Source organism: Vulpes vulpes, chromosome 3 (assembly GCF_048418805.1).
Source record: "Vulpes vulpes isolate BD-2025 chromosome 3, VulVul3, whole genome shotgun sequence".
NCBI lineage: Eukaryota > Metazoa > Chordata > Mammalia > Carnivora > Canidae > Vulpes > Vulpes vulpes.
The window spans coordinates 49,205,639-49,230,231 of record NC_132782.1 but is presented as its reverse complement, the minus strand read 5'-3'; the positions used below and the strand labels follow the sequence as shown (position 1 = coordinate 49,230,231).

At 37.0% G+C, this 24,593-nt stretch overlaps 1 protein-coding gene across 11 annotated transcripts in view; it reads right to left on the bottom strand.

Annotated features, from left to right (window-relative positions):
• Positions 1-24,593, bottom strand: part of ATP13A4 (ATPase 13A4) — a 111,600-nt gene that overhangs the window by 34,371 nt on the left and 52,636 nt on the right. For 8 of the 11 annotated variants that reach the window (XR_012000408.1, XR_012000404.1, XR_012000405.1 and 5 more), the window contains 9 exons: positions 15,637-15,771; positions 12,985-13,155; positions 12,080-12,237; positions 11,302-11,490; positions 8,595-8,656; positions 5,818-5,968; positions 3,539-3,625; positions 3,154-3,307; positions 1,805-1,916 (listed from right to left, as the gene is read on the bottom strand). Coding sequence is in view for 6 of the 11 variants with exons in the window: in XM_072752397.1 (XP_072608498.1) it covers positions 1,805-1,916; positions 3,154-3,307; positions 3,539-3,625; positions 5,818-5,968; positions 8,595-8,656; positions 11,302-11,490; positions 12,080-12,237; positions 12,985-13,155; positions 15,637-15,771 (1,219 nt within the window). In the remaining 5 variants the exon portion in view is untranslated. The remainder of the gene's footprint in view (positions 1-1,804; positions 1,917-3,153; positions 3,308-3,538; positions 3,626-5,817; positions 5,969-8,594; positions 8,657-11,301; positions 11,491-12,079; positions 12,238-12,984; positions 13,156-15,636; positions 15,772-24,593) is intronic. The other 3 variants (XR_012000406.1, XM_072752396.1, XM_072752399.1) reach the window with 1 other exon arrangement.

The window sequence follows — 24,593 nt, the reverse complement described above, 5'->3', positions numbered from 1 at the left end:
TCTCAGGAAATAAAATTCCATTCCCAGTTCGTCCATATCCTAGACCCATGTTTTTTTTTTTTTTTTCTTGAAAATATAAGATCCAGTCTCAAAGGTCACTTTTAGCCTTCTGACTTCAGCAGCTTGAATGGCCTGCACTGATTAAATTACAACAAATACCCAGAGTTGTAATAGCCAAAGATTTGAGGGTCAGTCTAAGCTGGCCATAGGAATCCAATACTCAGTGATTTTTGATGAGCCACTTCCCTCTTTGGGCCCCACTGGCCCTTCACAAAGTGACAGAGTTAGGGCATATTGGTGGTTCTCACCCAGCAGGAATGGTACCGCCTCTAGGATATTTGGAAACTTTCTAGGTATCTATGTGAGGTTTTCTGCAATGAACCAATGCACAATGAATAATTCCCCTGCACCCTACATGCCTTTTGAATATTTTACAGATTATTCATGGACATTAAAAAAATCATTTGTACTTTCCTAAGCCAGTATAGGCTTATACTGTACTATTATATACTGTATAGGATACTGTACTATAATATATCTAATACTATGTTAAGCAAATATAAACTTTTATATTTCCTTCTGCTGTGTTTTATATACAAACACAAAGTATTTTCGCATGTCCTTGATATTCTGTTGAATTTTTCAGGAACTTAACTACCATGTAAATTCAAAAGAGATTGTGCTGTTTTATTCAGTTTTACCAAGAGTTTATAACCATTTCAGAGTCATCTCACTGACAGCATGACTGCTGGGGGTACTTGAGACTTCAATATGTAAACACACCTGTATCAGTCTACATTCCTAGCTGTTGCAGCCTACCCCCCACCCCTCTGTGATTCTACACACAGGTGCAAGCAACATATTGCTTCAGTTTGATTTAGTGGAATCAGCTAAGTAAACATTGAATTATTACTTTTTGACATGAATTGTATGTTTGTTTCTATTTTTACTATATTAGAGGGCATTATATTTATTTTTTTACATAGAATATATGCAGATCATATGACCTATGAGTTTTATCTTAAAGGAAGCAGTACAAAATGTAATTATAGTAAGAGAACGTTGAATCTGACAGGGTTGAACACAACTATATTAAACCTAAATTTATATCAAATTTAAAATCCAATATAACAAAATAAGGCTTGATTATCTCCATAGCAGTGTTACCCATAGAAGCTGACACAGAGTATTGGACATGGCAGTGAAGGCAAAAGAAATACAGTAATCTCTAAACTGTGGAAAATAAAACAACAAATTTGAACTAATAAATACCCTAATCCATTTTAGCTTTCAAACACCCCTTTTACATATAAAAACTTTCTCTAGAATGGATCCTCTGAAGCTTTTCTTGTTTTCCTACAAACATTATCTGGATTATGTGTTAAATCTAAGCTCTATTTGTTTCATTGAGTACTTATCAAAAACTTTTTTCAGATAAATGTTTTCTAACTCTTAACCAGTTTGCTAACTCTAATAAAAAATTAGCTACTTATATTTGGTTCAAACTGGGGGCATAACTCACAATTTCAAATTCTCTGAAACAGAGAATAGATATATGAATATAACTATTTTCACAAAGCTGTATAATTACATTGCACTTTATAGTTTATACAGCTATTTCTCATAAATTCTCCCAGTGTTCACATCAGCTTTGTGATTGAGGCAGGACAGGGATGACCATATCCTTGTTTATCAAGTTCAGAAACACTTTATGCACACTGCTCCAGCAAGCTATGTTGCTCAGTTCACTGCCCAGTCCACTGTCCAGCAAATCAGTTTGCCTTATTAAATTCTCCCCACTTACCTTGTCAAGGAGGTGGTGTGATGATCCATTTCCAGCTTCTTATATGCCAGTGCTATGACCCGGAAGCCCTGTGTTGTGTAAATCTGAAGTTCGCTAGCAAAACTAGTTGGTACTGTTCAGAAAATAATGCAAGATTAGTATGCAACATTAACTCAGCCAGTACTGTGGAGAAATTCTTTACAAATAGATCCAACTAAAAAAAAAAAAAACACAACAAAAAATAGATCCAACTCTTTTCCAAGAAAACATACTTCTAAAAAGATACATGAATAAATCAGTGGAAACCCTAAACATAATTATATCATCAGGGTTGATCTGATCTCTTGGGATCCAATGAAGTTGAAATGAGAATAAAGGAAGGAAAGAAAGAAAGAAAGAAAGAAAGAAAGAAAGAAAGAAAGAAAAGAAAAAAGAAAGAAATGGGGAAAGCATGTAATTCTTTTTTCTCTAGCTTAACCAACAAACATTTATTGAGAGTGTACTTAACCATGTATGTGTCAGATGTATCTGCAGAGACTAAGCCACAGGCCCTGATCTAGAAATCTCTGTCTAGTAGGGCAACAGCCAGGAGAATGAGATGATTGCCATTGCAATGAGATCCAAACAATTGTAATGTGCTATGGAAACACTTCAAAGAGCTTATACCAAGCCCTTTGGTAGAAAGTGGGTAGATGAAGGAAGGGGAAAGGTATTTTGTCCAAGGGAGCATCATATGCTCAGACATAAAGACACAAGACAAGGAAGACTTCAGTAGTGAGTTCAGCTCAGGGGAAGCACAAGTGATGATAGGAGTGGTAAGGCATATCTGGAAAGTGTGATAGGAGTCAGGTCATGAAGGACCTATATATAATCCTAAAGGAGTTTGAGACTATCCTGAAACCTGTGGGAAGCAACTGAACAAATAAAAGCAAGAAAGTGACAATATGGTTATACTATGTGGTGGAAAAACCAATCTGGTCACAGTATGAAGGGTGAATCAGAATAAGGACTTTGGGGACAGGGGGCTGGTTTATCAAATATTAAAGTGATCTGGTGGAGGGATGATAGGGCCTGAGTTGATGGAGTGACAGAGCCATGGGTTAGCAATTGATAAAACAAAGGCTCTGAAAGAGAGGGAGGAATCAGGGGACAAATCCTAAATTGGGGGTAGTAGTGTAACTTGGTAGTACTATTCTCCAAAATGGAAGATACAGGAAGTTAGAAAGAGAAGTATTGAGTTTGGGATGCCAGTTGAGTCACCACATTAGCAATGATCAGTAGGCAATTAGATTCATAGATCTAGTGCTGACAGGACATATTCGGGCTGGAAATACAGATTTGTCAGTTGTACTATAAGTCTATTCACTTACCTGTCTCAGGTTGGCAAAAGCTGGCCACCCTTTCTGGTGCACCTTTCATGAATGCCAGCCGGTCACCCCCTATCTCTTGGGCAATGACTGTCATCCTCTGCAGTGCTGATGAGAATGGGAACTGATGCAGGATTGCTATTCCTTCAACTGGGACCTGGTTGAGGGATGAGGAATGGAGTAGGACATACCCACATAGCTCCTAGCTATTAGGAATTAACTAGTCATCCTTCAGTCCTTATTTTCACAAACACAGGAAGCAAGCTCTTAGCAATTTTCACATATAGATTTCAAAGAACACACATCTGTGTTCTTTCAAAATTCTAGGCCTGATGAGATTTTCCCTTTGAGTTTGGGCATTGTGGGACAGATAGCAGGCAAGGCTTACCTGGCTGGCTGTTTCGCAGGGCTTAACTACCATGGCATGTGCTGGCACTCCCTTGATGTGGAAATCGTCCTCAGAAATAGCCATCTCCTATTTCACAAATGGGATATTTCATTGTAGAGATTTATTTCTTGTTCATCCACTAATACTAGGTTCAAACTCACTCCTTGAGAAAATCCTCAGACCACCTCAATGTATGCTTGGTTTCTCCTCCCTCAGCTAGATGGAGGTGAACCAGAGTTAATTCACCACAGGGGGAAAAAAAGTGCATTGGAAATGCAGCAGAACTTGAAGGGCAGATACTTCTGAATTATTCATGCAATTTATCCTGCTTTCTCCGTTGGACTGTGCTGCATAAAGGTTCATTCTCCACTTCTGAAGAGCTTAACTTGAAAATAGTGAGCATGAAGAGCCAGACTTGCGTGTGAGGCAAGCACCATACTGTCTTTGTTTTCCTGGAGTCTGATGCTGCTCCTGCCCTGCCCTGCCCTTTCTGTCTAATTTGAATCCATAGTCCTCAGGGCCAGGCAGGGCAGGGACTGTGATGTGCATGGCTAGTGTTAAGTAAACACTCAGTAATTGCTGAAATAATAACCCTAAATCATAGTCAAAGGAACCTTTTCCCCGAAGATGTCAAAATGCTTTGTAATCGTATCATCCAACAGTTGAAAAAAATCTCAGAAAGGAAATTGTCATTTCTACTTAAAGATACAGAAACAGTAACCCAGAAAGAATGGGGGACCAGCAAAGTTCTATCAGTTACAGAAGCACGCGCTACTAGAGCTGGAAGGGACTCCAGAGATTGTGTCCTTCAGTGGGGAGAACACATGTATCACAGCGGCCTAGAGCTGTGCCAGGATGCAGGGCGTGGAGGTGGGCTTGTGGCTAAGTATGTGGAGGGTGGTTCCCTGCACCTCATGTGATGCTCCCCATCTTCTATCTCAGCCACAGCAACTCCAACTGTTGTTTTTTTATAGAATGCTTCTGAATAAGTTTTGCTTTTAAGATAAGATTCCAGTTTGGTTACTTTGTTTTGTTTTGTTTGTTTTATAGGAACACTGCTGACTGATATAATTCAGTCCTGTCATTTTAAGGTCACAAAAGCCAAAGCCCCAACAAGAGGGATGACTTCACAGGATCAAGCAGTCAAAATAGAGCCAAAACTAGAACCAGGAAGCCAGCCTGCTGGTCCTGAACTATACCATTTGTTATATATATATATATATATATATATATATATATATATATATATATATATAATTATTTATTTATTAATTAATTAATTTATTTTTTTTATTGGTGTTCAATTTGCCAACATATAGAATAACACCCAATGCTCATCCCATCAAGTGCTCCCCTCAGTGCCCGTCACCCAGTCACCCCCAACCCCCACCCACCTCCCTTTCTACCACCCCTAGTTCGTTTCCCAGAGTTAGGAGTCTCTCATGTTCTGTCTCCCTTTCTGATATTTCTCACTCATTTTTTCTCCTTTCCTCTTTATTCCCTTTCACTATTTTTTGTATTCCTCAAATGAATGAGACCATATAATGTTTGTCCTTCTCCGATTGACTTATTTCACTCAGCATAATACCCTCCGGTTCCATCCATGTTGAAGCAAATGGTGGGTATTTGTCGTTTCTAATGGCTGAGGAATATTGAAAGATGAATGGATAAAGAAGATGTGGTCTATGTATACAATGGAATATTACTCAGCCATTAGAAACAACATATACCATTTATTCTTAAAGCCTACCTCAAAGTCTCAACAAAAGTTCTTTCATGGTTTCCCTTTCTATTGTTTCTAGCCTTAGAAACAAAATCAATATTCAATGAATAGGAATAAAACTTTTGGTAACAATGAGTTATCCTAAACATGGGAGCCAGTGCTGTTTCCAAATCCCCATGTTCTAGAAAACTTTATAACCAGACATTGCTCAAGAGTTGGAAAATAATTATACAATAATTATATTGTCTTAAGAGATGGAAAATATATAATAATCATAATTATATTAATGCTACTAACCTGTAATATGCCAGGCACATTACCAGGGATTTTTTAAATGCATCATTCCATTTAAAGCTTACAATAATCCTACAGTGGAGATACTGTTACCAATTGCATCATTCAGATGAGGAAAACAGACTTAGATTAGTTTCCCTGTCTCTACTACATGTAACTCTATATTGTAAACCTCACGTTTGTAAGCATTGAATAACTATGAAATCTGGGTTGTTCTGGCATTGGAGAAGTTCCTTAGGTTCTTTGAAGAGCATGGTATTACCCAGGTGGTGGCTTCAAACATCTTGAGATCCAGAGGATCTCCCTGGATGGTCCCATCGAGAAGGATCAGAGAGTGGCAGCTGGCCATGGCCGCACACAGAGGGCCCCACGGCACAGACCTCCCCGAGGCAAAGCTGTGGACTTCCTGAAAGCTAAAGGAGAAAAGAAAAGAGGCTTCAGAGCTCTTCCTCCATGCCAAGATGGAGCTTCTGGAAGTAAATATCTATTTAAAAATTAATTTAGCATGGTTTGTTACATTAGTACCCATTCTCTAATCTTCCCAAATCGCTTCATGTAGCCATCATCCTTCTAGAAGTTTAGCAAGTATGAGAAAGGTCTTTGAAGTTCTTACAAACTCTCTCTCTTCCTTACTCTCTTTCTGGAAGTGATTTAATTCCAAAGGCGTGGGAAAAACTAGAAGTATCACCCTTAGTTTGAAGCACATCCCCATTATCTTTTCTTCCTCTGGGATTACACAGGAACCACTAGCTGTGCTGACAACGTGCAGTTTCCAGACTTCTCACCATCCTAATAACTCTTTTTTGGAAAAGTTTTTGTCATAGTTTGTCTTCATATGCGGTCTCTGGGATCAGATGATTATTTCTCATGATATGGACATTTCGATTCTTTAATTATGTCCTCTAGCCTTTTATTCTTGAAAGCATCCACATCACAGTGTGAATTCATAATGCAGCCATATTTCTTCCTGGCTTCCTCATTCAAGCTTCCCTAGAAGTTCAAAAACCTCTTGGCTGATTACTGATCCTGTTGATCGTATCTATTTTTATATATCAAAAATTCAAGTTGTCTTAGTGGTTTTCAGCATACCCCCTAATAGTTCAGTAAACATTAAGCAATCACCAGCAGAGAGCTTAACACAGAAGCTTGAGCTCACACTAAAAAGTAAACACAAAAATAAAATAAAATAAAAAAAATAAAAATAAAAAAAATAAAAAGTAAACACAGATCAAGGAGGACAAATCTTATTTTTAAGGTGGCACACACACTCCCATCACTATGTAATTCTTGAGTTCCTGAGGATTGGACCAACCTCTGGCTTGCACAACAAATAAATAAAACTGGCTTTCATCCTTGTCCTTGCATTTTCATTTGAATGTTTCTGGTTGATCCCTCTCAAGTAACCTAAAGAGCCTCTGATGGTTCTTGAAGTATCTGGCACATTGGCCTTTTTGGAAAAGGTAAGAATTATTAAAGATAAGCTTATCTTTTACAACAAGGTACTTATAGTGAATAGGTCAGATGCTTACTTCTTATCTAGTATTGAGTACGTTTTGTTTGATGTTATTAATTAAATTTATCAATCTTTTTTCAATTTTTAAATTTCCTTTTTAGTCATTTAAAGCCAACTTTGACCTTTTTGAGGGAAGAAAAGAAAGGAGGAAGAAAAAGTGGCAGTCCTAATTAATCAATCAACAACTTAAACATCATATTGGTTGTTTTTATTTAAATTTGATACACTACTCTTAGAAAGTTTTGTGAATAAGATGATGGCAATTCAATAGGTAGAAAAGCATTCAAAAGATGGAACATAGTAAGTTCATTTTAATTAAACAAACATTTGCTGTGCATGTACTATGTGTGCCTGGTATAATGCTACCACACTAGGAACACAAATTTAAGTAAGAAACAGACTGTTCTCAGGATGCTCACATATTTGAATAAATATATACATTTTTTTGTAGAAGCTGAAGCAGAAACATACTAGTGAACAGGAAGACCAGGTATATATCTAAATCTATCTTTGAGAGAAAATGAAAAGAACTTTAGAACGTTTAATAGTTATAAGAGGTTTCTTCTGTGGACTAAAGTGGCAAGAATCACTAAGATTTATTTTTTAACCCAGGAAATAGACTTTTGTTTATGAATCATATTTTAATATGAAAGTGTATTAAACACCCATAATTACAAATCTTTTATGGATAATTCATTGTCATCTGCATAACGCAGAAGAACCACCATGTGCCTTTTATGTATTAGATGTTTTTGTGGTGGAATCTGTAAGTGGGAGAGGGAAACATTTTCACTGAATAACTCAAAATGTAAATGTCAAGTGTTTCGTGTTCTGATCACAAGTGGAGACAGTGGTCAGAGCAGACAGGGCTGTAAAGTCAGACATGGCCACAAGAGGGCCCTGAAAAATCCTACCACCCTGAGCTGAAAATTGCCAAAGAGGAATCTTTTCTGGCCAGACAGAAAGAGTTTCTGGCAACCAAAAGGTGGGGTTTCCAGAACTCGGATACCAAGGAAAATAAGTGCATTAGCTACGGTTCCACAGGTGTTCGTCTTCCTGCAATTCAGTGTACACAAGTCCGTGTAGTGCTTCCTCCTGGCGCGCTGCAACGCTCTGTTTGTACAATGTGACCTCCCAGATGGACAGTGTCCTAGTATTCTCCACACTAGGTACACTGGGTCAACTTCAAGCCCCTGACTAATATGCTGACAGAAAATTACATTCATTCATTTATTTATGCATTCATTCATTCATTCATTCATTTATTGCAAATTACATTTTAGCAAGGACTTGAAACCCCTCCATCTCCTTAGTAGCACATGGCAGGGAGCTAGGGTGAAGGGAGATAATGCATGTTTTAGTAAGACTGGGAAGTGTTCAAAAAAAGACATTACATAAAGATACTGTGTTAACCACTGCTCCAAGGCCAAAGCCAAAATGTCTTCATTATTAATTTACAGAGGAAAATGTGGAGTATTGTTTCTGGGAAAATAAAAACACCAAAGCATTCAGTTCAGGGTACTCACCCACTCCTATCGCAGGGCAGGACTCCCCAGAGATCCAAACCATCCCTTGTTAAGGTGCCTGTCTAAACAGAAACAAGCACTTGGTTTACTTCAAAGATTGGGCAGCCCCGTGATGACAACCCATAAGGTATGTTTTAACAGGGAAATATGTCACGAACATGTTACTGAGATCAATACTTCAAGGAAGAACACAATGAGGTGGGTATCTGGGGTCCTGGATGGAAGCTCTGATGAGCTTATACCAGTTGTCTGGCCAAGCTGGCAATAAAAAGAAGAAAACAGTATTTGCCTCGCATACTCCAGAGCCTGGTTTTAAGGATCTAATGGTAGACTGAATGGACAGGAAAGCCTCAGTAAATCTGTAGGAGCTATAAAATGAGTGAGCTCCAGTTTTTATGCAGAAGATAAAAGCATGTCATCAGAAGTAAGTAATGAGTGAATTTTTCCCTGCTCTAAACAGATGGTTTCCTATTTGACACCTAAAAAAGTTGCTTGTTTCTCTCAGTGCAGGATAATGAAGTAAGTTTTCCTGGAGCTTGGACTCATTTAAAACATCAGCTATACTGGGGCACTTCAGTGGCTCAGTCAGTTGTCTGTCTTTGACTCAGGTCATGATCCCCGGGTTCTGAGATCAAGTTCTGCATCTGGTCCCCCTGCTCAGTGGGGAGCCTGTTTCTCCCTCTCCTTCTTCCTGCCACTCCCCCTGCTTGTGTTCACACTCTCTCTCTGTGTCAAATAAATAAATAAAATCTTAAAACAACAACAAAAACAACAACAAAAACACCAGCTCTATGACCTGGGCAAATTATTTAATCCCTTTGAACATAGAGCCCTTACTTATAACATGCTTATAATCAGATAAGGTTGTCGTGAATATCAAATAAGGTAATACAAATAAAGCGCTTAACTTAATGTCCCACATATAGAGTATGACTAAATTGTAATGATAATTGCTCATAATTATTTATTACCTATTTTATTCAAATTCATGTTATAATTGTCTTTCTCACACCTGCTTCTTTTGCCAGGCCCAAGGAAGAGATGACCCCACAAATAGAACATCCTTCTTTGTTATGCTGGTTTGCTGACAAAATAATACGGAATTGCTGGCAAGAGCCATGTTAATCTTCTGACCTTGGTAGATCTCTCTGATTTCCCAGTACTTATATAACACTTCTCTGATCTCCTTCATTCTGTCATCAAAAACCTCAATGTACTATTCAATGGGCATAGGTTTTAGGTTGGGAAGATGGAAAAATTCTCAAGATGAATGGTGGTGATGATTGCACAACAATGCAAATGCACTTAAAGCCGCTTACAAATGGTTAAAGTGGTTAATATATATTTTGCCACAATAAAAAATAAATTAAGAAAAAAAGAGAACAATTTAGAAAGCAAAAACACCTCAGAGGCTCCCCACTGCTTAAGAGTACATAAAAAATTCTTAGACAGACATTAAAGGTGTCTCCTATTACTAATGTCTTGCTCTGGTCAAAACCACAAACTCTATTGCTTTCCTGTATCCATTTGTGTACCCATATTTACCTGCCTCTAATACCCTTGAACTGAATTAATTTTCTTTATGTTATGATGATTTGACAGCTTAGAAAAACTTTCTAAGGAAAGACTGCATCTCTGGAGCTAGCCAGTTCTTACACAGGTAACCAGGATCTCAGCATGCATTTGACATGCAAACTAACCAATCCTCTACTGGACCCCTTCTCCTCAGGAGGCAATAGTTCACCTTCCTCATCCCAGGGCCAAGCGCCAGAGACCATCCTACAGTCACAAGCTCACCCACATCATTCAAGCAAGCCAATCATAAGCTATGGTCTGACTTGCCTTCCTTGGAGAGACCCCAATAAAGACCACGCCTGAGCATTCCCCTCACTCTTGCTTTGTTTCCTCGTCAAAGCCTGGCATTCCTCCTGTGGCCCCACAAGGTGAGCAGTGCCTCTCCTTACCAGAAATGTGAATAATGTTAAACTTCTTTCAAAGGCATTGACCTCTCTGCAGTCATCAGTCATATTTATAAATGAAGACTTGGGCACAAAGCAGCCCATCTTCTCCATCTTCCCTTCTCATTGCTCTACTTCCCCCCAGTAGAGGCGTAGGCCGAAACAATATACTCCAGAGAAGGTAGAATAAGAGGCTGGTTTGGAATAACTGGCATATAATCAAGGATAACTTTAAGCAATATACTACAGATGGGAAAATATGGTAAGGATTTGACTGGGGCTTTCCTATAACCAAGTCCGTTTACCTAAGTAAAACACAAGTTAAATAAACTTTTCTTTTTTTTTATTCATTCATTAATTCAATATTTATTGAGCACTGACTATATACCTGGCAATATTCTTAATATCAGGGATACAGCAGTGACCATAGTAAAGGGTTAAGTTTTGTTCTTTGTATGGAGTTTTGACTGGGGAGGGACAGAGTGATATTTTAATTAGTTGTATTTGATAGAATATTGGAGCTGGAAAGATCGTAAAAGATTCACCTATTCAGTACCTACTCTCCCTCCTCTAAACTCCAGAATCTCAGAGCTCAAGAAACATGCCTTTCCTAGATCACACACCCTAACCAGAGATAAAATGAAGTCTGATGCCACATCCTGTTTCCTGCCCTAAGGGAGTGTGAAGCACCTCCACCCAATGACAATGATGATAAAATGGTGATGAGAAGGAGGATGAAACACACATACCTTGTCAAAGCAGACAAGGTTTAACTGTCCACATACATTGATCCTCTGGGGGCTGATGCAAAAGATGCCTCTCTTCTTCAGCCTCCTCTGGGCATAGATAATGCCCGTAGTCAGAGCAGCAGGCAGGGCAGGAGGAACTGCAATTGTGATGACATCGAGGGCTTTCTTCACTATCTCCTCAGGAGGTTCCTGGAACACAACGTCACTCTGCAGCTATTACAGGTAAATCAATCCTGAACACCATTGTGCATATGGCTTTTTCCTTTTTCCATTTTTTTTTACTTATTTGTTCAAATTCCCAGAAATTATATAAGTGGTTCAAAAAGTATGAGTACGGCTCTCATATATTTTCCAAAGTGCAATGAGAAAGTTGTAATGATTCCTACTACTACCACCAGGGCACCATGACCTCACCAACACTGGGTATCTGGGTTTTATCTTAAACTCCTTATTTAATAACTAAAAAAACACTACATTATTGGAATAAAAATATTCTCAGATTAAAAATGAAAAATTATTGTAAGGGGGAGTGTTCAAGACGAGAGGCATGTTGATAGCTCAATGAACAGTGTTTTGTCTCTCTAGATCAGATTGTTAGAATATTACTTAGCAATCAATCACTTATATTGGGGAACTTCGAATATGTGTGCAGGGTTCAGTGTTTGGCTTTGTTTCCCAGATTGTAAACCATGCCTGACATAAAGGTTAACATGCAGAATATAAATTATACATAGATGAGTGTATGTGTACATGTAGTAAAAGAACAAAAATAGCTTACCCCGCTGAGCACATAGACGCACAAAGTATAGATCATCCCAATGGTTGCTGTCCCCACAAGGCACAGGAGGAACCTGATGGCATCCCTGTAGAGCTTAAAATTCATTGGCTTTGGGTAGAGAATGGATCTCACGAGGTCCCCTTTTGCAGTGTTGAATCCTAAAGTAACAAACACACAGTCCACATTCTCAGGATAACAAATCCTCCTGCTAACCCTCTTCTAAGCCTCAACATGGCCTTTGTTTTTCTCTAGAGATATTTAAACAGTGCTTAAGCCAAAGACAACTAAAGGATAATTGGAAAAATACCTGAGTGCTGCAACGGAAATATCTCAACATACCCATTTCAGAGCCTATTGCTCTCTGATCTTTGTTCTCTCTACTTTCAATTTCAATGCATCTCAGAGCAAGGAAACCACCACAGTAGGGTCAGAATACAGCTTTTCCAAGTATAACTTTATTATAAGGAAACGACTCATGAACATTCTTACATATACATCCAAGCACGTGTGCACATTAATTGAATTGAAACCATATGGTCCAGTAAATACCAATGGACTTAATTTCTAATACTTTTCAGTGTAAAGTTTTCAGTTTCTAACCCTGACAAGAGGGAACTTGGGATTTGGGGTAAAAGATCTAAGGTCTAGACCCAGCATCTTTGCTGTGCTGGTTTGCTATATGGCAATAGTTCATAAACTATAAAACACATAAACAATTGTCATCAGTATTAGTTTTACTAAAAGGCATACACCATAGTGCAATTCACACTTAAAATATATAAATTTACATACAGTTGGTTTATTACCTAAAGACTATTCCTTACCTCATAAATTTAAGGCACTAGACAAATGGAACAAAAATATTTCCTTAAAGTAACAAAACAAAAGAAGAGATGTTGACTCACCAGTCTGCAGCACCACTGCTCTCACGGTCCCAGAGCACCCTCCCTTGGCTTGGATAACCTCTGTCCCACAGAAGAGGACATGTCGTTTATAGTCTGCTTCACTCTGTGTTTTCCAGGGCTCAGAGCTCTCCAGTTTGGGTAATGGGGTTTTAGTCACGGGAATACTTTCTCCTATAGAAAATATACATCTCATTTTGTGAGGTGAGGAAACTTCACTCATTTAAATCATGCATGCATTCACTCAGCATGTGACAGACATTTGTTTTAAGCCTGCTATGGTAGCAGGGACAACCCTAGGTTTTAGGGCTACAAGGAGAAAGAAATATGGTTCTTGTTTTTAGGAGATTTGTAATCTAGACAAATAAGCATAATGTTGTATTATGAATACTGTAAGTTTTGTAACATTAAATGTGGGTGCTTAAAAAGGCTAGAAATAGCTATGTAGGGAATAGCAAGTTGTACAGTCCAGAATGTGGAGCATGAGGAGTAAGTGGCCATGAGAGCTGTGTAGGTGCCAAAGCCTGGAGGGCCTAAGTGCACATATTTAAGGGTTTAAATGGGTTTTATAAGCATTAGTGGCAGAAAGGGGTGGGGAAATAATTCACTGCTTTATTCAGGAGTGCAGTATCATATTTGTGTATAAAGGAGTCTGCAATACAGGGAGTGGATTGAAGTTTGGTGAGGCTGGAGGCTGGGCATTCCATTGGAGAGAACGAGGTCTGAGCTATGGCAGTTGGCAGTGGGAATAGAGAGGAAATAATGGATTTGAGAAATGAGGAGGAAAGTAGTTACAAAACTTGGGGAGATTTTTCTATTGGCAGGTCGCAGGGACAGAGAAATTCAAAATGGCGTCCTGGTTTCTGACATGGGAAAATGAGCAGAGGGTGGCAATAGTCATCAACACAGGGATTACAGGAGGAGGGAAGAATTGTCTTATGGTCACCATGAGTTGGAGATGCTTTGTGGAATGGCTCTTTGAGATGTCTTGTGTTTATTCATTTGGGTCTGGCATTCAAGGGAGAGGCCTTGACCAGAGACATTTAGTCAGAGTTCACCAGACTATGATTAAAGCCAAGGAGAGATGAGATTACTTAGGGACCATGTGTGAGGACTGAAGGGAATAGGACTAGGACCCAACCCTGAGCAGCACCAATAGTCCAGGATAAGGGGGAAGAGGGGCAGCACAGGACACGGGATGACATGAACAGTGGTAGAGGAACTTGGAGAAACAGTGCTGTCTTGGAAGGTTAAGAAGAGAGTTTTCCAGAGGAAGAGATGGTCAGAATACTTAAAAGCAGCAGAGAAGTCAATAAGAAGAGAAATATGAAGAATCCTTTGAATTTGGCTATTGAGAAAGAGGTGAATTTTGTCAGTGTGGTGGAAGGGACAGGTTGCAGCAGGTTGAAGTGCTAATCAAGGTGGTGAATGAAGTTATGGAAGTAATTAGGGCCTGTTTTGAGAAACAAACCTTGTAAAGCCTTCCACTGGTCTTCACAGACTGGGAGATTATATATATATATATATAATATATATATAATATATATATTTAAATATATAATAAATTAAATAAATTAAATATATATATAATATATATAAATATTTACACACACACTAGGGCCACTTTTGCCAGGAAAATGGTATTTAGCATTGCAGAAGTCCCAGCACTAAGAGATTTTTACAAACCTATGTACTCCTTATAGGAAGAAACCTGGCCTGCCACACATTTAAAAATTTTTTTGGTAAAGTTAACAGAAGAAAGATGTGATCTTGCCTCTATTTCATGCCTTCCTGGTCTGCCCAGGAGAAATGGATTCAATTTGGGCTTTCGTGGGAACCACTGTATGTCATTGTGTCTTCTCGCCCCCTAGTCCCTCTGTGAAAAAGATGTTATGATTCTTCTTTATCTTACAGAAATGCTGATACCACATCTCCAAATGTACACATGATAACTCAAAGCACTGTGACCTTGAACAAATCAAGCAGGGGGGCAGAAGGAGAAGGAGAAGCAAGATCCTTGCTGAGCAGGGATCCTGACCCAGGGCTCCATCCCAGGACCCCAAGATCATGACCTGAGCTGAAGGCAGATGCTTAACCGACCGAGCTACCCAGGTACCCCTTCAGCATGCTTTTTAAAAATGAAATATAGGTAGTCCAAAATTCCCAATGTGTATTTTCAAAGTAATAGATGTGCCAAATCCTGTGTCATGAACTTTTCAACATGTTCAAGCCAAGCCAGGAAGAGCTTGGACTTGACCTGGGTTTCAGGATGTCATCAACAGGTTTCAAATCCTCCAAGTTTATCTGAAGATATATTTTATGTGAAAACACTAAACATAAAAGTCACAGATGATTCTGAAATGTCTAATGATCTCCACAATCTTTTAAGGTAAAATGACAGGGCTGTAATACTCTTGATTCAAGAAGAAAATGCTAAGCACTCAGAAAGTTACAACTATATCCAACCTAGCACATGGAAAGCAGCTTTAATTTGAACTCTCAGAACCATCCAGAGCAGGACAGATAAGGAAAACTTGTGAGAGTGGGAAGGTCCCGCAAAACCCCTGTGCTTTGCCATGCTTTGCCATTGTCATCAGATAGAAGAGGAACCTGGGAGAGCTCACAGAGGCTGTAAGTTGTGAGACAGGACCCTACCTGTCAGCATGCCTTCATCTACCACACAGCTGCCGTCAATCAGGATGGCATCGCATGGCATTTGTAGTTTGTTCCCTGTCAAAACTAATAAATCTCCAGGTACCAGGAAACGTGATTCCAGCTCTTGGACTCCTGCTGAAAGTGCGAGATGGCAGAGTCAAGTCAGATTATTTTCCCCATAAACACATAGCCCAACATCTACCTTAATTGGAAATCAATGAAAAAGCAACCAGGACATTTCCAAAATGCAAGCCGTTCCTCAACATCAATTCAAAATCTGGAAACAATAAGAAAAAAGTAATAAAGTGCAAAAAATAAAAACCTTTGTGTGGCAAAACAATAAATAAATAAGCAGGGGGAAAAAGAACTAAAGACAAATTCAGAAAACATATTTGAAACTTACATTATATGACAAAAGATTAATATTCCTAATACATAAAGAACTCCTAAAAAAAGAGATGTATAGCAAATGACTATAGTAAAATTGCTGGAGATGTTAACAGTTATCACACGCACACACAATGCAAGTGGCATGTTAAACATTTGAAAAGATCTCATTCTTACCCATAATTAAAAAATTAAAATCCTTTCCTTCCTACCTACCTTCCTGTCTACTTTCTTCTAAACTTTTTTTCCTTCCTCACTGAGTCCCAAAGCTATAGGGGTTGAACAAGTGAGGCATCCTTGCAGAAGGTTGGTGGTGGGGATGTGCATGGCAGCCAACTGCAGTTTTTAGAACCTAACAAGGATAGACAGGTGTTTACATGGCCTGGTGCAGGGTGTTTCCCCAAAGAGGGAAAGAAGGGCCCCCATGGTGACAGTAGCCTGGTGTGGGATGTTGGAGTCCAAGCAGAGTGAAAAAGGTGTCTACATGGAAGTGGGAGGGAATATCAGTAATTATGGGAGGCAGACTACACTCAGCAGGGATTGATAGAATAAGTAGATATAATGAGGCCAATGAGACAGGTTTCCCACAAAGATAGCAAATTACAAATATAGACAGAAATAAAACTAGACTGAACTCTGCGGTATTGAATTAGAATTGGAGACAACAATGTAAACTGATGGGTTTTCAGTATATAAGTAGAGAAATAATATAGATGTAAATGAATATGTATGTGAGAATACATACATATATAATATGTTTGCTTGTCTTTTTTTTGTGCATACATTCACTAATTCTAAGAGGGCCTGGGAGCAGTGAAACCCCAATAATAGTGTGCATATTTATTGTCCACATTTTGTTTTATAAATTCTATTCCTCCCCCTAAAAAAGAATCAGGGTTCCTTAAGGAAATGGCTGGTTACAAGGCTGGGCCAAGAAAAGTATCATATAAGCTAGAACATTTAGTTGCAACATTAAGTATAAAAGTGCTGGAGAAAAGATGGAGACAGATAGAAAAAATATCAAAGCCAACTTAACGGGCTCTCATTGCCTAAATCTGTAATGATTTGAGCATCACAGTAAATAATGAGAAATGAACTAAAATAAAATAGGAATTCATGAGTCCATATGACATAAATAAATGGATAAATAAATGGGGGAGAAAAGAGCTTTTTCTTACAGTAAAATTACAATTAATGTAGGAGAAAAGACACAAGTAGAAAAATCACTATTTGGCAACTATCAAAGTAATAATTTAGCCAAGAAATAGAAATGGATACAACTAGTGGGTAAATTTTTATGAGGATGGCTTATTTACATAGTCTCAAAGTGTCTCTTAACAAAATAACTGTTAATTACAAAGGAGAAAAGAGTAAATTTACAATGGAGAAACCTGGCAGATAATATTTAATTAATTGATCCAAGTTAACATTACCAGTAATAGGACAAATTTAAATTATGTACCACCTGAGAAGAAGCAATGAGGACATGGCATCACATTTATGATATTGTAGCCCAAAGTGCATAACCTGAATTTAACTATGAGGAAACATCACACAAATCCAAAATGAGAGGCATTCCATAAAATAACCAGAGTCAAAGGAGTCAAGGTCACGAAGTCAAGGAAAGTTTGAAGATTAAAGAGGCGTGTCAAACAATAGTATTGTGTGATCCCAAATCCTTTCTTATAAAGAACATTATTAAGGGGCACCTGGGTAGCTCAGCAGCTGAGTGTCTGCCTTTCTTTCAGGTCATGATCCCAGGGTCCTGGGATCGAGTCCTGCATCAGGCTTTCTGTGGGGGGCCTGCTTCTCCCTTTGCTTGTGTCTCTGCCCCTCTCTCTTTGTCTTTCATGAATAAATAAAATTTTGAAGGAAAGAAAGAAAGAACGAAGGGAAAGAAAGAACATTATTATTAAGACCACTGGCAAAACTTGAATGGGGTCTGAGCATTTGCTATTAATATGTCAATATTAACTTCCTGATATTCATGGTTACACTGTCTTTTATGTAGGAAAATGTCCTTGTCTTTAAGAAATATACTCGAAAATATGTAGGAGTCATGGAGCCATATGTTGGCAACTTGCTCTCAAAAGGCTCGGGGGAAAAAGTTATTTGAACTATTCTTGCACCTTTTCTGTAAGTTTTATTTCCTTAAAAAAAAGGGGGGGTAAAAAGAGGATGCCTAGGTCACTCCGTGGTTGAGCATCTGCCTTTGGCTCAGGGCGTGATCCTGGGGTCCCTGAGATCAAGTTCTGCATTGGGCTCCTTGCATGGAGCCTGCTTCTGTCTCTGTTTCTCTCTCTGCTTCTCTCTGTGTCTCCCATGAATAAATAAATAAAATATTTTTAACAAAAGGTTTTGGAGGGAGAGCTACATCTAACATTGCCCACCTAGCTAATTAGAAAAATCTAAAGGTTTGCCAGCATAGTCTGTCTACAACGCTGTGAAGAAACAGGCACTCTCACATATTTCTGGCACAAATGCAAGCTGGTATAATCTCCATGGAAAGAAATTTGGCAATATCTATCTAGCAAAAATACATATACACATTTATTCTTTAACTCAGCAATTTTACTCCTTGAAATCTATATCAAAGATAGACTGGTGGAAATATGAAAAGACAGACATATACATAGCCTCTTTATTACAGCATTATCTGTAAAAAACTGAAAAAAAAATAGAATAAAATCCTTCAACAGAGAACTGATTGAATAAACAATGGTTCCTCCATACATGAGTACTAGAAAGCTAAAATAATGAGTAAAAAATACTTATATATACCACTATGAAAGAATCTCTAGGAAGCATGGTTAAGTATGTAAATACATCTGAAACTAATATAATATTGTATGTCAACTATGTTCCAATGAAAAATAAAAGTATGTAAAGCATACACACTAGGAAATATGAGCTAAACACATATACCCCCATTACCTAAGCAGCAAGATAAATATATATGCAATTCTGCATATATACTATATAGATATGGATATTATATATAATTTCTTTGCATCTTTTAAATGTAAGAATAAATCAAAAAGACAGAGAGACTGCACAAGGTAGAGAAAAGAAGGATAGGAGCCAGACTCTTCTGAATGTCTTGTCTTACAGATTTAATTTTTGAACCATGTAGATATTTTATAAGATTTTATATAATTCATATATTTTATATATTTTAAATAATATATATTTGATGGGCACTGAGGGGGACACTTGACAGGATGAGCACTGGGTGTTATTCTGTATGTTGGTTAATTGAACACCAATAAAAAATTAATTTATTAAAAATATATATATATTTGTGTATAGTATCTACATAAACTAATAAAAAATAAATTTGAAAAGCTAACACTAAAAATCTAAAAAACGAATGAGATGAACCTATCGAGTTGCTGGCATAACCATACAAAGAAGAACCATTTTGGGTAACTTTGAAACATAAGTTGTTTTTTTTTTTTTTTTGAGTATAATTTACTTCAAATTTTGAGTATAATAATACTTCAAATGGTATGCCACAAACAGAGAAAAATAAAAACTTCAACAAAATCTCAAATTGTTTTTAGGAATTATATTCCTCCAAGGTATTTTGACTTTCTATTCTGAGATTACTGCATATAAGGGATAGAGTAAATGAGTAATTTGTTGCTATCATTAAGAATCACTGAGGGGGGCACTGGATGGGATGAGCACTGGGTGTTATTCTATATGTTGGCAAATTGAACACCAATAAAAAGTAAATTTATAAAAAAAAAAAAACTAAAAAAAAAAAAAAGAATCATGACTTTTGAGATAGAGAAAGGAGAGACAAAAATACAATCAACAAACTTAAGTAAAAAGCCCATAGTTCCAAACTTGATTTAGAAATGTCAGAAGATGGGGCTCCTGGGTGTCTGTTGGCTAAGCATCTGACTCTTGATTACAATTCAGGTCATGATCTCAGGATTGTGAGGGCTCTGTGCTAGGCATGGAGTGTGCTTAAGATTCTCTCTCTCCCTCTACCCCTTCCCCATCCTTCTCTCTCTCTCTCTAAAAAGAAATGTCAGAAGACTAGGTCTGTCTTCTGAAAAGGCTGAGTAACAGTGACTAACACCATAAAAATTATCATTCTGGGGATCCCTGGGTGGCCATTCTTAGTGCTCTGTTTGAGGTCTCTAACTACCATATTTAAGGGCTCTTTGGAAAAATGAATGTGTCCAGGTTTGGAGCAAGAATTTTCCAAGATAAGTTTGGAATATCATATCCTATCCTATCATATCATATCATATCCTATCATATCATATCATATCAAAAAGAAATAAAGAGTACTGGGGTCACAGCAAAAGAATTCAGAAGCCAACCTGAGGAGACACTCAATGGCCAAAGATGAGACAATTAGAGCACAGTAAGAATAAAAGTTGCCAAAGATGGAAATGTGCCAACGATGTTTAACATCATGCATCCACAATGACACTAAAAAATCCTTTGGATAATGCTAGAAGATCAACCCATTATTTTGAAAGCTAGTATATAAAAGGTGATAATAAAATATTAACCCTGTCTTTCTTAAACAAACTGAATCTGAGAGTAATGAAATAGTTGTAGAAATACTACCCTTAGTATGTGAAGATGTTATGATAGAAATAGAAATTTAAAACTCCTAATGAAATAATCTGGGTCAGAAGCATTTATGTCTGCTAAAATCACAAAAAGAAAATAATTAGATAGTATGTACCTCCCGTTGGAAGTATGTGATTTCAACTATGAAGTATTCTTGTTAAAAACTCAAGCCTCAGATCTAACTACCAATTTTTGGAAAGTTCAAGCTACAAAAAATTATGTTAAATAACTTTATGAATATGTAATCAATATAATCCAAACTATAGAACCCACAGGATGAATCATTTACTTTCTTCAATAAAAAAAAAATTGCAAGTCAAAAAATAAGATATAGGGGAGGGAACAAGTAGAGTTAAAAAAACCTGAGACATATTAACTAATTGCCATATGTAGACTTTATTTGGATCCTGATTTGAAAAAATATATACATGTATAAACACACACTTGTGATTCAATTGAGTAAATTTCAACCGTTTTATATAATTAATTTTTTAAATTATGGAGTTATTTTACTTTTTTAGGTAAAGGAATTAAGAAGGAATCTTTATAGTTTACATATATGCTGAATTTTTTTCAAATGAAATTATATGATATTTGGAATAGTTCCAAAATAATACAGACTGAGGGAGATAGTAGAACAGTTGAAAAACAGATTCAATGTGTTGATAATTATTGAATCTGAGTGACAGCTATATGGGGTTTCATTATTGTATTCTCCCCATTGTTGTATGTATGCAAACTATCTCATCATAAAAAGTTAAACAAGAAAATGAGCAGGGTATTTTTAAAAGGTGAAGATTCACTTCCAGCCATGATGTAGTAAAAAGGAGTGGATTTATCTTCCCACCCAAAACAACCAAAACTATACAAAATATATGAAACAATGGTTTTGAACACCTAACATAAGCAACAAAAGACAGGAAACAAGTGAAGGTGACCTACAATTGCTGCACTTTCTGCCTTTAGAGAGTTTCCAGACCACTGTGCAGGGGGGGAGGGAACCCAGACAAAATCTAGAGGTCTTCCTGACTTCAGAATACAGACATGACAGTCTATAGAAACTAATCATCACATGCATTTGAGGTAACTACCAGCAAATGAACAATTGAACATTTACATTTAAAAATACTATTCATAATAGCATCAAAATCATGAAATATTTAGGAATGCATCATAGAGTGTGTAAGACCCATACACTGAAAATTGCAAAACATTGCTGAGAGAAATCAAAGAAGATCAAATTAACCAAGACTGGATACTGGAGACACATACTATGTCTATAGGTCAAAAGACCCACATTTATTAACATGCCAATTTTACACAAATTATCTATAGATTCAACACAATTCCAATGAAAATCTCATGTTTTTTCTTGTTAGAAATTGACAGGTTGATTCTAAAAGTCATATGAAAATACAAAGGTCTTAATATCACCAAAGCAACACTGAAAAAGAAGAACAAAGCTGAAGGACTAACATAACCCTATTTAAAGATTAATTATAAAGTCATGTGGTGGCATTGGTAAAAAGATAGGCAGATAGATCAGTAAAACAGAATAGGGAGTCCAGAAACAGATCTGTGTATGAGTAACTGATTTCTGACCAAGATACAAAGGCAAATCAGTGGAGAAAGAATAGATTTCATTAAATGGTATTGGAACTTTGAATATCTATTTGCAAAGAGTCAATTTAAAAAACTCAAAATACAATATAGATCTAAATGTGAAACCTAAAACTTTGAACATTCTAAGACAATGCAGACAATGTAGTTTTTGGTTTTTTATTTGTTGCTATTAATCTCTAAGGGATACTAAAAACCATCCTTGGCTTTCAAGAAATTAGGAGCCCTTACCCACCTATCATGAATTTAACATTATTTGATATGGCTGGCCTTATAAATTATGAATTCCCAACAGCATTAAATTATCAAGTAGAAGAGTTATATACAAAATAAGACCTAAACAGATGTTGAAAGTCCAAGTGAATTTCAAGAACAGTTTTCTCACTTCCCAACATGTTTTCCCAATTCTGTCATTCTGCTGTCTCTTCCTCAACCTACATCTAAGACCTCAGATGAAGTTTTTTGTGGACATTATTAGACAAGAAAGAATCCCAAACATTTCATGGTATTAGATCCTGGCTTAAAAGAGTCCCAGAATAACTATGGAGAAGAAAACCTTCACGGTGGGCAGAACTCCACCTATTATTATGTTAACTTTCCTATTGTACCTGAAAGGAGAAAAACTAGAAGACCAGATCTATGCTATTTTATAGTAAGGAGCAAAGAATTGTCTGGAAAGATTGCAAGTATATTTGTACATTAGAAGGCTCATTAATGATGTTTATTATGGAGAAGGCCTCTTATACCTGGAGGAAAGACAAAATAAAACAAAACCATATACTCATGGCTACCAGCTAGCCACCAAGGACTTCACCAATAGGCTCATGAAAGGAAAAGGTAGTGGTGTTGCTGATTATTTGGGAGTTCAAAAATATGTTCCTCTACTCACCAAAGTCAACTCAGTGATAAACCCTGCAAAGCACCCAGTTTTTCAGCACCAATCACAAACTCTTAGCTACCATAAGTAAATAAAGCCAAGCAAGCAGGCTGGGTTTCGCTACCAACTTGTAAGACAAAATGGCAATACTTGATTTGATCTTATGGGGCTCTCTCTCTCTCTCTCTCTCTCACTCTCTCATGCAAGACATTTCCATTTTGTAAAGAACTCTATTTTGTGAAGGTCTAAGGTGAAGTGTGAGAGGGGGGCATTACTCCATATTTTATGTTACATTTTGATTCTGGAACCCAAATCATTTCTGCTTAGGCAACAAATTTTATAGGTTTTTGTTTGTTTGTTTGTTTGTTTTTTTGTTTGTTTGTATTACAGGAAAATATCTGTTGCAGTTGTTAATTATAGCCCTCTCCTCCTGGGAACCAGATAGATATGTTCATGAGGGTTGGATAAAGACTAGAATTATATCCACCAGGCTATATTCATAATTACTATCCTATTTTAAAAACTGTGGATGGTTTTTAAAAACTGTGGATGATTTCTTGATGAAATGAGTCGTTCAGGCTATTCAATCCTTTAGATAAACTTCCTACTTTGTACTCCCAAACTTCCTATGCAATGAAGTTGTTAAATACTGTTAAATATGTTCAATCTACCCTAATCTTTAACAGATTCCCTAAGTGTATAAGGTTTCCAAGTAAGTCTCCAGCTTATAACCCTTCATATTGAGAAGGATCTGATGAATTCATTCTAGGAAGAAAATCACCAATATTTTCCTCCTGTATTGTTATAAAAATGCATTATTGAAAATCAAAAAGTACCTCACCTCAATTTATTGAATAGATATTCATTAACAATTTATGTATTAAGCACTTATATACGTTAGGACACCATAGAAAAGCTTGATAACCTTGGATTAGGCAAAGATGTCCTAGATATGATACAAAAAGCAAGATCCATAAAAAGAAAAATTTAATAACTGGACTTTAACAAAAGTAGAAATATTCATCCTTTGGGAGACACTATAAAGAGAATGGAAAAGATAAGTCACAGAATGAGAAAAGAATATGCAAATCATATTTGTAGTAAAGGATTTAGATTCAGAATATAGAAAGAACTTCTCAAAAGTTAATAATTAGAAAACAACCTAATAAGCAAAAGATTTGAACAGACATTTCACCAAAGAAGATACATAAATAGAAAATTAGCACTTGAAAAGATGGTCAGTCCCATTACTCATTAGGGAAATGCAAATTAAAGCTACAATGAGGTACCACTACACATCTGTTAAAATGGCTAAACTTTTTTAAACTGACCATATCAAATGTAGACAAGAATGTGAAGCAACTTCAGTTCCCATATACTGCTGTTAAGAATGTACGATGGTACAAACAGTTTGGAAAATAGTTTGGCAAGTTTCCTAAAAAGTTAAACATTTACATGCCCATATGACCCAGACATT